Source organism: Nymphalis io, chromosome 27 (assembly GCF_905147045.1).
Source record: "Nymphalis io chromosome 27, ilAglIoxx1.1, whole genome shotgun sequence".
In the NCBI taxonomy this organism is placed as follows: domain Eukaryota; kingdom Metazoa; phylum Arthropoda; class Insecta; order Lepidoptera; family Nymphalidae; genus Nymphalis; species Nymphalis io.
The window spans coordinates 1123289-1139588 of NC_065914.1; the positions used below are offsets into that span (position 1 = coordinate 1123289).

The 16300-nt window shown below is 31.6% G+C and overlaps 1 protein-coding gene across 5 annotated transcripts in view; it reads right to left on the reverse strand.

The window, feature by feature from the left end:
- Positions 1 to 2527: 2527 nt before the first annotated feature.
- Positions 2528 to 16300, reverse strand: part of LOC126778711 (fasciclin-3) — a 125771-nt gene continuing 111998 nt past the window's right edge. The window contains exons 9-14 of one of the 5 annotated variants that reach the window (XM_050502328.1): positions 15964 to 16105; positions 13171 to 13284; positions 7160 to 7196; positions 6366 to 6416; positions 4195 to 4318; positions 2528 to 3997 (exon numbers count right to left, since the gene is read on the reverse strand). In XM_050502328.1, the coding sequence (XP_050358285.1) occupies positions 3851 to 3997; positions 4195 to 4318; positions 6366 to 6416; positions 7160 to 7196; positions 13171 to 13284; positions 15964 to 16105 (615 nt within the window). In that variant the 3' untranslated portion in view covers positions 2528 to 3850. Of the gene's footprint in view, positions 3998 to 4194; positions 4322 to 6365; positions 6417 to 7159; positions 7197 to 8602; positions 9772 to 13170; positions 13285 to 15963; positions 16106 to 16300 lie in introns of those variants that run through there. The other 4 variants (XM_050502327.1, XM_050502330.1, XM_050502329.1 and 1 more) reach the window with 4 other exon arrangements.

Genomic DNA, 16300 nt, shown 5'->3' on the forward strand with positions numbered 1-16300 from the left:
CGTCGTCGTCACAATTAACAACACAATAATTGTTAGCGAGTGTTTAAAATTTAGATGTATTGTACTTACAATTAAATTGTACGGAAATAAAAATCATAATTTTAATAAACAGTCGTAAATCAACTTGATTCGATAATTTTTTAATATTGGTGTTAAGGTTTGACATTAATTGCCAAAAAAAATATTTTTATTTAATATGAATATTGCTGGAGCTGTATTGCTATCTCCTATCTTCTTTGTACATATTATATATTTTATAAGCGAGAAGGAATACGAGTGAACTTAGCAGACCAAATGTGGCTTTTTCGCATGCAGCTCAGTTCTGAAGTTCTTGATACTGACGTGAAATAAGTGAATTGACAATCCCATCTACCAATCTTCCGTAGATCATATTGTGACAGCATGAAAAAATATGAATTTCATGATTAAAAAATGATCATTGAGTTCACCAGTGGGAACTCTGTTATTATATAGTCTCGAGGATTGTTGGTAGATAATTTTGTCGACAGACTTATTTCAACTCGCCAAATTTGACAGACCTCACAAGACACCTTCACAATAATCTGCTCAGTTAGCTTCACTTCGATACGGGAGCGTTTGTTTTTTTTTTTTGAATCAATGCAATATCGAATAAGTATTTAATGTAATTTGTAAACATTTCGTTTTTAAAATATCGGAGATTTTATAAATATTTTTATAAATGGAGGGCGCAGGTCCTTCACTGGGTTGAGTTGTTGAGATTTTGATCCTGTAACGTTGTGTAGCTTTAAGTATTCTCTTAGAACGCGTATAATGTTATGCATAATAAAGAGCAATAATGTTTTATAATGTTTTATTTTATATTTTTCTCTGTTAGATTGATATCAAGCAATTTATTTGGCATTGAAATTTTTATACGTTAACATTCTGAAATCTGTTCAGAATGGTTTTATAAGTGGTGTGGAGTTTTCCGGGTTTATTATATTTAGTTCCTTTATTAATTGTAGACCCGTAAAATAGTTCCATATTTATCCTTTTTATTATTAAGTTAAATGTGTAACATTTGTAATGCCCAAAGTTATACTTACTTAATTAGAAAACGACGGACGTAGAGAGTGGTAAGAAAAAAATAGTTGATGCAAAAATATATTAATAATTTCAGTAATTCGTAACAGCCTGTGAATGTCCCACTGTTGGGCTAAAGTCCTCCTCTCCCTTTTTTGAGGAGAAGGTTTGGAGCTTATGCCACCACGTTGCTCCAGTGCGGATTGGTTAAATACAGATGTGGCAGAATTTCAGTGAAATTAGACACATGCAGGTTTCCTCACGATATTTTACTTCACCGAAAAAACTGAGATGACCCATTGGTAAGAACGCGTGAATCTTAATCGATGATCGTGGGTTTAAACCCGGGCAAGCACCACTGAATTTTCATGTGCTTAATTTGTGATTATAATTCATCTCGTGCTTGACGGTGAAGGAAAACATTAATAATTTAGTAAAGATAATTTACTTTTAAAAACAAACATCTTCTATATTATATATTATAAACGCGAAAGTTTGTATGGATGTTTGTTACTCTTTCATGCAAAAACCACTGAATGGATTTTAATGAAACTTTACAATAATATAGCTCATACGTCAGAATAACATGTAGGCTATAATTTATACAGCTATTTGATTAAATTGGCCAAAATATAACAATAAGTGTCACGTTAGTCGGAAAAAAATCCTATCTGCGAGCCATTCTGGCATGCGCTGCAAAAACCGTAAGAGCTATACGAATATAATGTATGGCGAAATTTATCTCTTAAATAGTTCTACAAAAAAGTCCGCGACAGCATATATCTATTTTTTATGTGTAAGCCATTATCGCTAAAATAGTGAATCGAAATACAATAAAATTTGATATTTATTTCCAAAATGCACATTTTGTATTAACAAATTGATTCTCATCGAAACAAATACTTTTATCACTTCCGAAATTTAAAGTAGATAAACTTTGTCATTTACACTGTGTCATTTGGACAAATATTTTAAAAGTTACGACGATGAATGTAAGCGCGCACCGCGCGGTGCTGTTGCTATGCGTGAGGGCAGACCTCGTTGAAGGTTGTGTCTGTTTTGCGATATTCAAGGCCCTGGCGATTTGTTAAAGACGCGCTATGCCTGTTTGTAATGTAATAGGTAGGTATTGGAAGGTTTTTTTTTGGTTAGTTACACTTACAAGAAGAACAAGACAAACAGTTTTTATTACTTTTTATTGTTTTGACATATTAATACGACTGGTAGTTGATTAGGTTGTTTGAAAATACTCATACATACATACGTATTGATTTTCTTGGATAAATACTAATATCCTACGAAAATAAAACGAAAAATGTTGTATACACTGAAATATTATAAGTCTGCTCGTAGAGATTTTTTTAAGTTATACGCGGGTGAAACCGCTTGCACAGCTAGTTTAATAATAAAAAAATAGCGCCAAATATTGCCGCCCATTTGTGACATTTCAGTGACATCAGGTGAAAGAAAAAAAAAACAGCAATTATGACACAAGATATTTTATTATCTTAACACACATACTCAGTATATATTTAAGTACCACACAAACAGCAAGCAAATTTTAAAACGTACAAAAAATATCTAGAACAAGCGCAAAGCCATTGAAGTACTTGAAATAATTTTTCCCAATATTTTGTTTCAAATTATTTATATGTTATGTTATTTAAATATTGATTTCATGTGACAAAGTGTAAATGTTATATAATAGTGTACAGCATTTAATATATCTAATTATATAATAAAACTATGTGCGTGATTCAAGCACCTCGTTTTAATATTAATTTCTCAAAATATGAATATTTTTTTTGATTCTGAAAAAATAAAACATTCATTTGCATATTTTTAAAAAATGGTAACATTGGTATGTAAATTATTTTACGTTTTGAAAAAAAAAATCTTCATACGTATTAATGGACGGAATTAAAAATGTAAAACGACCCACGAACGAGTCATCTATTTTATTTTAAGGCTAATTAAAACAATTTCATATAAAATAAAAAATATTTGTACCTTAAAAATTACTGAACAGTGTAAATAATGGGACCCTTATATTATAAGCCTCCAATGTGACCCTGTCGTTATTTAAAAATATACACCCTTACATAAACGTTGCTTAGCTCTTTACTTAAACAGTGATTTCTCTCTTTCTCTCATAGTTGATTTGACATTTGAAAGAAAAAGATACAGCGTTGTTTCACGCGCTAAACAAAGTTTATAAATAAGGCTCAAAGGAATTAACTTATATATCGTTTTTTAATTTATTTAGATACAGATAAAACATAAAAGAAAAGATTTTTAAATTACATTTCAAATATATCAAAGAGCATTTTTTATACATATTATAATTATTATAAAAATCGCAAGGCAGTTGAATAATTAAAAAATGTTTTAAATCTATTAATTGTATATAATATAATTAAAAGCACACGTATCTTAATCTATTAAGGAATAAATGAGATTACTAAGTTCCATCATAAGTTGTTTTTTTAATGTTTGTTAATCGACTCCGACATATACATAATCCAAAATTTAAATATTTCGATGAGTTATTTATTTACATATGAAAAGACAATTGATAAATAAATACTTATTTTTTTGTGGATTGGAATATGTTATAATTAGTAGATGTGGAACCGACATAACACTTCACAATAATTAAAAAATATTTTTTTAAATAATTTATAATATCTTGTCGGTGGATGCAATTAAATAACGATCGATCGATCGAAGAAATGTAAATTCCGATTATAATATTCAATTTAAATATAAGTTTTGTTTTAAAAGGTGCATACATGATATCTCATAGTTACTCTTTGTTCTCTTTCATCTGTGGCGACTGTTCCGTGCATACGATTTCTGCGTACTCTGTGGAGGGAGGAGGTGGTTTTTCCGCGTTCTGCTCCCCTAAAGCTAGTTCAGCGTAAATAACTCCCTTCTTGTCATCAGCTAGCGCCTGGAATTGTAAACATTAATATTTAATCAAGTGGAAGGAAATCGTCTAACCCTCATGGATGTACGTGAGGTACGGAGGATACTCGGTGTCCAGATAATTAATTTGTCTTAAGGTGTTAATCCAAATTCAAATATGAATAATGAATTGTTACGCAATCTGTATATAAGGCCGGACGCGAAGGGCCCCGTCCCCGTTACCTTGTCGTCGCCGCGCTCGGGCTCCGTCGCCTGCACGCGGTCGCGCCCGCGCGGCAGGGCGGCGCGCACGCGGGCCGTCAGCGCGCTGAGTCGCGACTTTTGTCCGGCGGCGCTCTCCGTGTCGCTACTGACGCGGAATATTATAAACATTTACCAACCGTGTGTACCGAGTTCGAAACGTGAAATACTTTTTTTTTCATATATTAAAATACAATTAAAAAAACCCAAGAGTGTTTGCAAAATTTCAGTTCAATCGGTTGTGTGGAACTGGCTTAGCACTTGCTAGGTAGAAGAAATTATGTAATAGAATTTTAACATTCGGCCCAAAAATTGTTAATAGATAAATTTGATTATTTCAAAACTTCCGGCAGTATAAACTTATAAAAAAAAAAATTATTAATATTTACTAATTATATATTGTAAATGCTAAAGTAAGTTTGTTAATTTGTTCGTTACGCTTTCACGTCGTAACTACGCAACCGATCATGAAATTTTGCATAAGCATTGTTAGTGGTACAGAAAAGAACATAGGACACCTAACACCTGCCTCACCCCACACATGGGCGAAAAGTAATAGACACACACAAAGCAAAGTTCTATTAATAGCACATAAGAAAGCACTACTTACCTTTAGATTCTGAAACGCTCACCAATGCAAGATTAACTAATTTTACTAATCCGTAATACAATTGGTGGTCGACAGCCGATGACGTAATGATCGACCAATGAGCGTGCAGTATTCGAATTAGGAAATCTGACATTGATCATCAATTCAGAAACTTGCGATTACTGTACTTGGCACCAAAAGTTAGTAAAGTTTGACTAAATTGGTATTAGTAATTTAATTGTATACATAAGACTCATGATTAGTCACCTAAACCCTTGATAAAAGCCGAAGATGGTGATCCCAAGGAGAGGCTTTCGCCTAGCAGTGGGCGTACAGGCTGGTGATGATGACATCAGGTCACATTGACATCACAATACTATACATATATACCGATGATCGTAGGTTCAAACCCAGGCAAGCACCACTGAATTTTCATGTGCTTAAATTTGTGTTTATAATTCACCTCGTGCTTGACGGTGAAGGAAAACATCGTGAGGAAACCTGCATGTGTCTAATTTCATTAAAATTCTGCAACATGTGTATTCTACCAACCCGCGTTGGAGCAGCGTGGTGGATTAAGCTCCAAACCGTCTCCTCAAAAGGGAGAGGAGGCCTTAGCCCAACAGTGGGACATTATCAGGCTGTTACTTACACATATAAGTTCTCTCATTCTTTAACATAATTAATGACGAATCAAGAAAAGACAATTTATTATTAAATGTTTAAAAAGCAAAACAGACTACAAGATTCGAGCCCATAAAAAATTCATGCCCTAATTTGTCACACAGGTGTGGTATTTTTTTAACAGATTGTACGACAATATTTATAAAATAAAAGTCATTCTTTGCCATACTGTCCCCTGGCTGACCTGTACGTGGAAGCAAAGACATAACGTCAATGCGCACCTATTTTAAATTCTAATCTTGAACAAAATGTTAAGCAATTCCAAAGTGGTTAGAAGCATAATGGCTTAAACGAAACGGTGTAAATAAGTTTTATTTAATTGTTTTAGTAATAATACTAGTAAACTGAGGGCCAGGGCCGGCTGCCGTCATTGCGCGGCTTGAAAACTAATATATTATGAGCCCTATTCCAAATTACACTAATTTATTGTTGGCAACAAGTACAACAACGGAGATGATTCCTGTTTGGCGATAGAGTATCCAATGATTGTGGTACCCAAGCGGATTACATTTTTTTAATTGAATACGTAGGCGGACGAACAAATGGGCCTCCTGATGTTAAGTGGTCACTACCGCCCATAGAAATTGGCATTGAAAGAAATGTTTGGGAATCTTGGGAACTAAGATGTTATGTCCCTTGTGCCTGTAATTAAAGGCAGGTATTGCCCGAAGTGCTACCACAAACATTCAACTAACCCATAAATATGATATGTATATATTTGAATGTATAAATAAATGCGCGTTAGAATTCACTTTAACAATCAATATAACTGAATTATAAAATAACTGTTTATAATGACAAATTTAAATAATTCGTTTAAGCCATTACGCCCGGGGCTATGTTATATACATACATGTTATATATCTACAAACGGACATACGTTTTAGAAGGTAGAACCACGCTCTCTAAAAGCACGTCCCCGGCCGGAGTCCTTATAACAAAATGGCGTATATTTACAAAGCATGTACTTCCAGAACCTAATTAAATTATCAAAGCACATATTATAAGTTAGTTTTATTAAATTTGTATTATAATTTATATTTGAATAAAGTTTTTTGGAATTGCAAAAAATATCGTTATTAATTATATTATTTTGACTCACGGATATTTACATCAAAATGGCGACCATTCCATTTACCGCCATTTTGATTTTACGTGAGAGTTACGTTTAAATTAATAAGTTTCCATTATTATATTTTATAATTAGAGTATTGTATAATATTATGGTAATTTTATGATAAACTAAAACTTTGAACAAAGTTTTAAAGCAAGTTTTTGCAATTCAAATCGAATTTGAATTGCATATATAAGTAAGACTGATATTAATGTATAAAATTTATAAATCATTTTATAAAATTACGAATAATGGCAATTCCGCTAACGTGAAATTATAATTTTTGATGTTTTACTTATCGTCATAAAAAATAGTCGAGCAATTCCGAACGCTGTTTTGCTCAACGCAGAAAACGGTCGTGAAGTGTCAGACGGTAACATACGGAATGTGTCAAAATTGCGTTACTATTTTTCTTACAGAATATCACTGCGGATTTTGTATTTACAGAAATATATATATAAAGTTATTTACTTATATAATTTATAATTGAAATTAAAAAATCCCATTATCGATATCCCGGTTATTTACAAGTGTGATGTATATTCGCTTGTTATACTTACGATTCTCCGGAACTCTTAGTGTGGTCTCGACTCCTGCCTGTAATGTTTTTAAAAATGTTTGTCTTAAATAATACATTATACAGCCTCGGTAACTTTTTAATTATATTTTATAATAACTATTGACGCGGTGAGAGTCTATTTTAATCGTCGATTTAAGTGCAACGCATTCGTGTAACGTTTGACTGAAACTTTTCTGACGATAGTTATGATTATATAAAATTTGTTAGGGATTTGTAATTTTTATGTGAATAAATAAAACGAACATGTTTCTTATTTAATAAATACTTTTATATTCAATTATAATTCGCAATATCGGTTGAAAGTCGCAAGTTCACAATTTATAAACATTTTAAACATTTATTTACTAAATGCTATATATTTGAATTGATAGAAATTTTGATACATAATAAAAAACCTAAATAAATGTTTATATAAAGTTTGATTATTTGCTATTTGTATTTGAAATTGATTATGAATTATATTCTGACGTTACGGATGCAAAATGGCAGTGCGTTTAATTCGATTTACAATTAAAACACTCTTTAAAACTAAATTGGTACAAAAATAAATTCTTATTAAGTAATTGCGTTTAATAATAAAAAAAAATACTAAAAATCACAATGACGGTGACTTAACGCTAACTTAAGCTAACTGTCATTTTATAAAATTTTGTTTTTACAAAAAAAAAAAATAATGGAAAAAAATACAAAAACAATGTATTTACGACTTTTTTTTCTTAATTGAATAAAATGCGTTTTATTGAGATTTCATTTAATTACAGAGTATCTGCATTTTAACAATTAAAAAAAAATATCGTTACAATTTTTTTTAAACAACTAACGTATTAAAATTATTTTTAAGTAGGTATGGAATTAAATCTACGGCAGATTATATACAAAACATTAAAAAAAAAATGGTGGTTCGAACACATTAGTCCTAAAATTAAGAAATAATTATGTACCTGTGTAATTTATAACCTAAATAAGAATACAAAATGGCATTTACATATATGTCAAAAAAATACAGATTAGCAAACATTTTCAAGTTTTCTTACAACGAAAACCGAGTTTGGCTGAACCACACACCACCTTTGACGAAGTAAAAATTAAACCAAATAAAAAAAACTGATATTTTTTTAAATGCTTAAGCAATGCCTTGAAACTTAACCGTCCCGGAGCGTCGAATTAGATGTTAATTTTATTTAATCAAGATTTTAAAAAATACTTAAAATTCTTATCAACTTTTATTGTAAAATGAGGTTTGAACGAAAATTATAGTAAATATGATGTAAATAAAAATTAATAATGAAGACAAAATTATTATAATGAGGAATTTCTTGTTGGAATTCCTAAAGTTCAGTTGTATTTATATAAACAAACAATGACAGTAATTTCAAAATGGCGTCGTGATTTTTTCAGCCGGATAAGTTCATGACCTTAAAGATTCTGACAATAATTTTGCAAATAGCCTATTTTAATTTCAATTTGAGTTGTTTTTTTAATAATATCTTAACTATAATTTGCGATGGGATTCGTTGTTTAACAAATGAGATTCTTAATTTCTATCTAAATATAATTCAAAGAGTTTACATTAGAATGATTTAGGAAGTATTCAAGTATATTACCCGACTGCGGTATAACGAATGCGAAATGAGTTTACTTCTAATGTCAATAAATTATGTAAATTTACTTATATATTTTCATACTTAGTTAAAATTTACTGTTAACTTTTAGCTTTGCGATGGGTCGAGACATTAATACGATATGACGTCACTGAAAACAACATGGCGTCCAAACAACATCGATACTCCGTATTGATACGAAAGTTGTTCAATATCATATTTGAGCCATATTGAGCAAATAATAAACTATATATTTGATTTTGTATATAATATAAATAAATGTTACTTATATACCGTAATCGGGTTATGTTATATTTAAATCAATTTGTTAACAGTTATAGACAATTACGCTCATATAGTATATAAAGGAGGCAGTATATAACAGTCTACAAAGGTGTACATTATTTAAAAATTGGAAAAATTCGTCGATGCGATTAAATTTTATATTCAAATAACACTTTATATATAACGGAGAAAATTTCGAGTTAAAAAGTAGTAGAGCTGTCACTCTTTCCTTAAATAAATTTTATGAATAAAATTTATTATAATATATGTAATTATATCATATACATAACATTTAATATAATTAATTGAACTAAATGTATATTGAATTTAATAGTTTTAATTATTCTTAAGAAACATTAAAAATGATTTAATAATTATAAAGTTTTTTTTTTTTTTAATTACATTATGTCAATATCAGCTGTGTATATAACGATTGACTAAGTATTGACATTACATGCAGTGTACATAAACGATTCTGTGTTATGTAAGTCAATTTACATAAGCCGAACGAGTCGGCTCGAGTGACAGCCCTCACTTACGATTTACACGGCCGTGTCGGGTTTCTTCTCGGGATGTTTAGTGTCACCGTTGCTGATGTAGTCTCCGTGATCATGGGAGGGGTTCTCAGAGCCTTTGACGTCATCGTGAGGGGGGAGGGGGGCTTCGGAATCAGCTCCGTCTGGGATGTCGGTGCGGTGGGACCGCCCTGCCACATACCAATACATTAAGCGATCAAGAGCGATGTTTCGGTTAACATGAGTTAGTCAAGCTTATCTGTGGGCCTTTTGTGAGCGTCACACGTGATCGTAAGCCGTCTACTTCGTACTGGATTGAATCGAGTTAGGATTATGTAAGATGAAGTATAATTGTTTGTGAATGTTTTTTGTCAAAAATAGTAACTTTATTTGTTCCAATAAAATATTATTAAAATATATTATTTTAATTAATTATATGAATTTTTAAGACACATAAAATATCGTTAAGTTATAAATCGGTTTTTAAAAATATTGTTCTTTATGTAATATAATTTACAATAACATATAAAATTATCAATTCGACATTTTAAAATTATGTCTTATAATTTTATATAAAACTATTTAGTTATGTTATATTCATTTCATTATATAGAAAAAAAAAATATTTTAACGCTTACTTTCACATAAACCTCATTAACCACTAAAAAATTTATATATTAAAAGTAGAATATATGTAGCGTTATATGATAATTAAGTTATATGTTTCGCTAACTTTAAATACTTCAATATATGTTATGTCATAATTATAAAGGGTCTGAAGATTATATCAATTATGTAAAAACTTAGTTTGATGTCTTTTTAAGATTTTTTTTTTAATATTTGAACTTTAGACTTTTTATTAATTATTTTGGCAAACTTCAAATTGCAAAAACTAAACTCAAAGGAACACTGTTTCAAAACGAATTATTCTACTAAATGGCGTTATTATATAAATAATTGCCTTTTATAATTGTAATTAACTATGTTTATTTGAGTATCAGATTTTTTTAGACGTGATTTGAAAAGGGTGAGCCACATATTATGATTATATAAAAATAATAATTAATTTTAATATGATAATGAATGTTATCATTATTAATGATATGAATGAAATGTGTAGTCTGTTATGTAGTTACACCACCACCCGATTATGTAATACTCAAAATATATAAACCAAAAACTTTAATCATCTGAAAACTAAACTAATTATATAATATAATATTAATTTACCAATCACCATTAACCGACACAGATAAAAAAATGTATTTAAAAAAAAAAAAACATTCCGTTACGTTTTACAACATGCAAAAGAAATAAAATCTTAAGACATGCGTCACAGAGAGATACATAAGAGGAAAAGAGATAGAAACAGTCACATGCTCCGTTTAGTATATAAGTCATGCGTATTTATATATAATTTATCAAATCTTGATCGCTTTAAATATTGCTAAGTGACATTACATTGAAATCCAATTAGAAATATATAATGTAAACCTTAATTAAATAAAACGTATGCGATAATAACACTGCCAGATTACAATGTATCCAAAAATGATTGCGTGTGTAATTTAAATATATGTATAAGCGAGTACGTGTGATTGTCTTTTTTTTTTTTTTTTGATAAAAAAAAAACAATTTACCTATCGACTCTCCCGCGTGGCTGTCGGAAAATTGACGTAATTATATTTAAACATAATTATAATAATTACATGCCTATATCTAACAGATAGTTCAAGCTTTAAAAGCGCTATCAATGAGGGAAAATGCAGAAAAATACTTAGAAATATTGACAAATTTTTGTTTTATTTGAATATTATGATTTCTGTAATGGCAACACTGGACGTAAATGTCATGAACGTGCAATAGCTATAGCTTATACCACAGGAGGAAAGACAAACAAACAATTCGACCTTCAATCGCAGCGATATCATTGGTCGAGAATGATCTATGATTCATTATGGATCACAAAATGGCGTCTTGAATATCGGCGAAGTTTATAACGTAACTTTGGAAGTGAAATTAAAGTAGATTTAAGTGTTGTAGTATGAAAAAATATTATTATTATTCAAGAAACATTTGTATTGCATATATAGTTAAGCTAATCGCATGGAATATGTAAATGGTTTTGTTTATCTTTACTCCTTCGACTGGAATACGCTCTCGCTATATCTGAATGCATGCAAATAAAAACTGTCAATATTTTAATAATAAAACTGGGATTATTCGAAACGATTAGACAATGACGTATTACTTTATAAAGTAATTATTACAATTGATTATAATTATTAGAACTTCTGCAATGCTATTCTGTAAGAATTCTTTTCCCGCCATCGATTTATGGTGATATACCATTTTGATTCGTGTATTATTGAAATGTTATAACTATTATGGTCAATATCGCTTATCACTTTTTGATATTTCACGATCGTTTTCTGCGTTGAGGGTGTTTGTTCTTACAGAACAGCTGGTGATATTTGAATATTTGAGTACAATAATGTTCTCGGAAAGATAAACGGATATAATAATATCCTGGGACATTGTTAACACACGGCCATCTGATCCCAAACTAAGCAGAGCTCGTACTATGGAAACCAGACAACTGATATACTACATATACTACTTTTCTTTTGTAAATACATACTTACATAGATAATTACACCCAGACTCAGGACAAACAGCCATGTTAATACACACAAATGTCTGTTCTGGGTGGGAATCGAACCCACAACCTTCAGCGTGAAAGTATCTACCGACCACGCCAACCGGCCCGTCAAATAAGTCCAAGCTAAATCCATTTAATAAGTATACATTTGAAGTAGAATTTTTTTGTCTTAGTGATATAAGGGTGTGGTTGAAGTTGAATAACTTCATATATATAAGTTATTGATTTAATTACTGGTAAATGACTTTCAAATGATATAATATTGAGAATGAACATGAAGGCATCACCATATTATCACCATCATATGAGATAAATAAAGTATTAGTCTTCTACCAGAAAATCGTCTAATTAAGACAACACGCAAGGGTGGGGGGATTGGGTGGTTATAGTGAGAAATTGCTAACAATTTGTGACTTATTAATGGGTCTATCTAAAGCTATAGTATTTGCTATCACGGCTGCTCTACGAGTGTACGTGTCGCACACTTATATTTCTACTAAACTAGCACTGTCTTTGTCTAATCGTTAAAGAGTTAGTTGCGAATGAACTCGTTGCACAATCATTCACGACTCATAAAAATATAAACCGTCTAAATATATATATATTAATCTGAATGTTAAATATGGTACATAAATCAGAATTATATCCATTTTTTATAGTATAATTAGGCGGACAAGCACATGGGCCACTTGATGGTAAGTGGTCCCCAACGCCCATAGACATTGGCACTGTAAGTAATGTTAACCATCGCTTACATCGCCAATGCGCCACCAACCTTGGGAACTAAAATGTTATGTCCCATGTGCCTGTAATTACACTGGCTCAAGGGATATAATATATTGTAAGTATGAAATATGTTTTGCCATATATATATATTTGAATTTAGACGATTTGAATTGTAATGCGATAGTTTAGTAAATGGTCTTACCGGCGAAGCACCAGCGGTCCGTCGCCTTCGCGAACACCACGAGGAAGACGGCGATGAGCAGCAGCAGCACCGCGAGCACGATGCCGACTATGGCGCCCGTGTCCAGCTCCACGCCTGGAGATATATTGTACCGTGAGGGAGTGAGATGGTGCGGGCGAAGTTTACTGGCATTGTGGTGTTTGGACTTTGGAATACTACCACTTCAATTTTTTTTATAACGTGGTTGAGGACGTGCTAATGCACCTGATGCTAAGTGGTCACCGACATCCCTTGATCTCGTCAATGTCTTTCAAGTTTCGGAACCAAGATGTTATGTCCCTTGTGTCTGTAGTGGCTCTGGCTCACTCACCATTCAAACCGGAACAACAAAAGTGCTAATACTGAACATTAAGGCGTTTCTATGTTTAAGGTTTTTTAAGCACTAAACCTGTTTACTTGAGCCTCTCAACCATATTTTTCTGTCAAAAATGTTTTCTGTAAAAATTCTATAATGTTGTGGAATTATAACTTAATATGATTTCTTATTTTTTATTAACAATATCGCAATATTTTGCTTATAATTGACTAATAAATCATCTAAAAACAAACGCATGCTTACACAATAAACTAAGTACGTTTATACACAAAATGCATTTGGAAGTAAAATTTACATTATTTCTTTACTTAACATTAATAATTACGTATCTAACATTATAATGAATTCATGCTCTAAATATACTATATTCTGTTCAAACATTTAAAAAAAAACTAGAACTCGTTGCTATTTAAAAAAAAACATTCAAGTAGAAACTTATTTGTCAAACAATGAAAATAGACAAAAAAATAGACTGGCAAGTGGTCACCACCGCCCATAGACACTGGTGTTGTATCCGCTGTGACATCAAACTAAGTAAGCTATTTAGCGGTAGAATATCTGATGAGTGGGTGGTAAATACCCAGGCTTGCAAGGCCCGTCAAGTAAATTATATATTTGAAATGATTGTACATACCATGCAATCTTATTCTGATGACAATTAATAAATAATCCAACTCTAATTGTACTCTGTTACAAATGCCTTTTTTACAATATTAAACATGATTTAGGTAATTTATGATAATAATATCCTGGGACATTACTCACACACGGCCATCTGATAAGTAAGCAGAGCTCGTACTATGGAAACCAGACAACTGATATACTACAGACATATCTTACTTTTCTTTTGTAAATACATACTTATTTAGAAAATTACACCCAGACTCAGGACAAACAGACATGTTCATGCACACAAATGTCTGTTCTGGGTGGGGATCGAACCCACAACCTTCGGTGTGAAAGGCAAGTATCTACCAACCACGCCAACCGGTCCGTCAAAATATGAAAATTTACAGAAGACCACACAGAAATAAACTATCAATCATACACTAAAGGTCATGCAGAACAGATGTCATTCATATGCGAAGTAGTTTATGGTTCAATTATTTCCTTACCATAGACATCGATTATAAGAAACGATGACTTTGCTTTGCGTGCTGTTGGAAATTAAACATTGTTATGTGACAAGCGGTTATGACGTCACAGTGACGTAATGTGTTATCAGTCCAAGTGAGATAATGAATCATGGGAACGCATCATGGGAAAGATCTATGTCCAGCAGTGGACGTGGGGCTGAATGATGGATTTTAAGTTGGAATATAGGACTTCAAGAGTGAGTCCAAGTTTTCATGGTCATTATGACTTCTTACTTGGACTGATAAGATTAATAATTAATTAAGTATGAATAAGTGTCCATTAGAGTCCATTAGATAGTTTCCGGCAAATTAGAAACGAATGATCACGGAAACCCTTATGGGCCCTAGTCTATACTAATGTTATAAACGAATGTAAGTCTATTTGTCTGTTATGTTTCATTGCTAAGCCAATGAAATTTTGTATGAAGCATGAACCCAATGATATAGGGTACTTTTATATATCTAAAATCTATTAACATCCCTAATCTAGTCCAATATACAGTTATTAATAAGAAAATATAACATAAGAATTGTTATAACCTTCACCTAAATTAAGTTTAATTATCTCAATGGTATTCAAAGTACTTAATATATATTTTTATAATATAATTTAATATGCGATTATAAGTGATATATAACAATATTTTTTTTAAATTATTGCCAAGAATCTTTTAAATGTAATTTTAAGCAGAAGCTCAAGCAATTGGATAGTTAAACTTAATGTTAGCAAGTTATAATGTCAAAATATTAATTGCGTATAACAACGGGCTGAAAGCCAGTGCTGTGTTTCGACTCGACTACACTGAGCTCATTTTGTCATACAGTGTTTTTCGTGAAATATAAATTATTATTCTTATATAGGTGATTTTGAGCGAATATTTGTGTTATACAAGAAACTTATTCAGCATGGTTGGACGCTACTGTACTAATTGGACTAAAAAAACAGTAAACAGTGACTAAATTCCGAGCTGCTCGTAAGTGTCCCACAGCTGGGCAGTCTCCTCTTAAAGAGAGGCTGACTATATTACACTACCACGTGAGAAGTGGACGTACAAGTGCCAGGATTACAATTCATGCAGGTTCCTTCACCGTTAATTATGATGAATTATAAATATAAAAACTAAACACTTGAAACACTTGAGGTGGTGCTTGACCTAGGAATTTAAGATCTTTTATGAAATATTTCGACTAAAATGCTAAAGTAACTAAACTATATATATAGTATATATATATATAATGTTATCGGTATGTCTAAGTTTAGTTACCGAAGTCCTAATAAGTGAATTAGTTATCAGACAGTACCGGCCGGCTCGTCCATGGTGCTGAGCCTCAGCGCGAACTCCTCCCTCCCCAAGTCGTTGGTAACCCTCAGGTAGTACGTGCGGTCCACGTCCTCCTTGGCGACTCGCGTCAGCACCAGCGTGATGTTGTAGTATCCGCCTCCCTGGGGGAAATTCGAAAACGATTACCAACATTTTCGTTATTTATTAATGACTCATAAATCGTTTGCTCAACCTCATGTACCAGTAAATAAGCAGATGATCAACTTTTCAAGTGAATTTAACGTGGACCCACTTTTTATTACTTATTTGAATGTCATCATCAGAACGCCATGGTATGATCCTATTTATATTTTCTT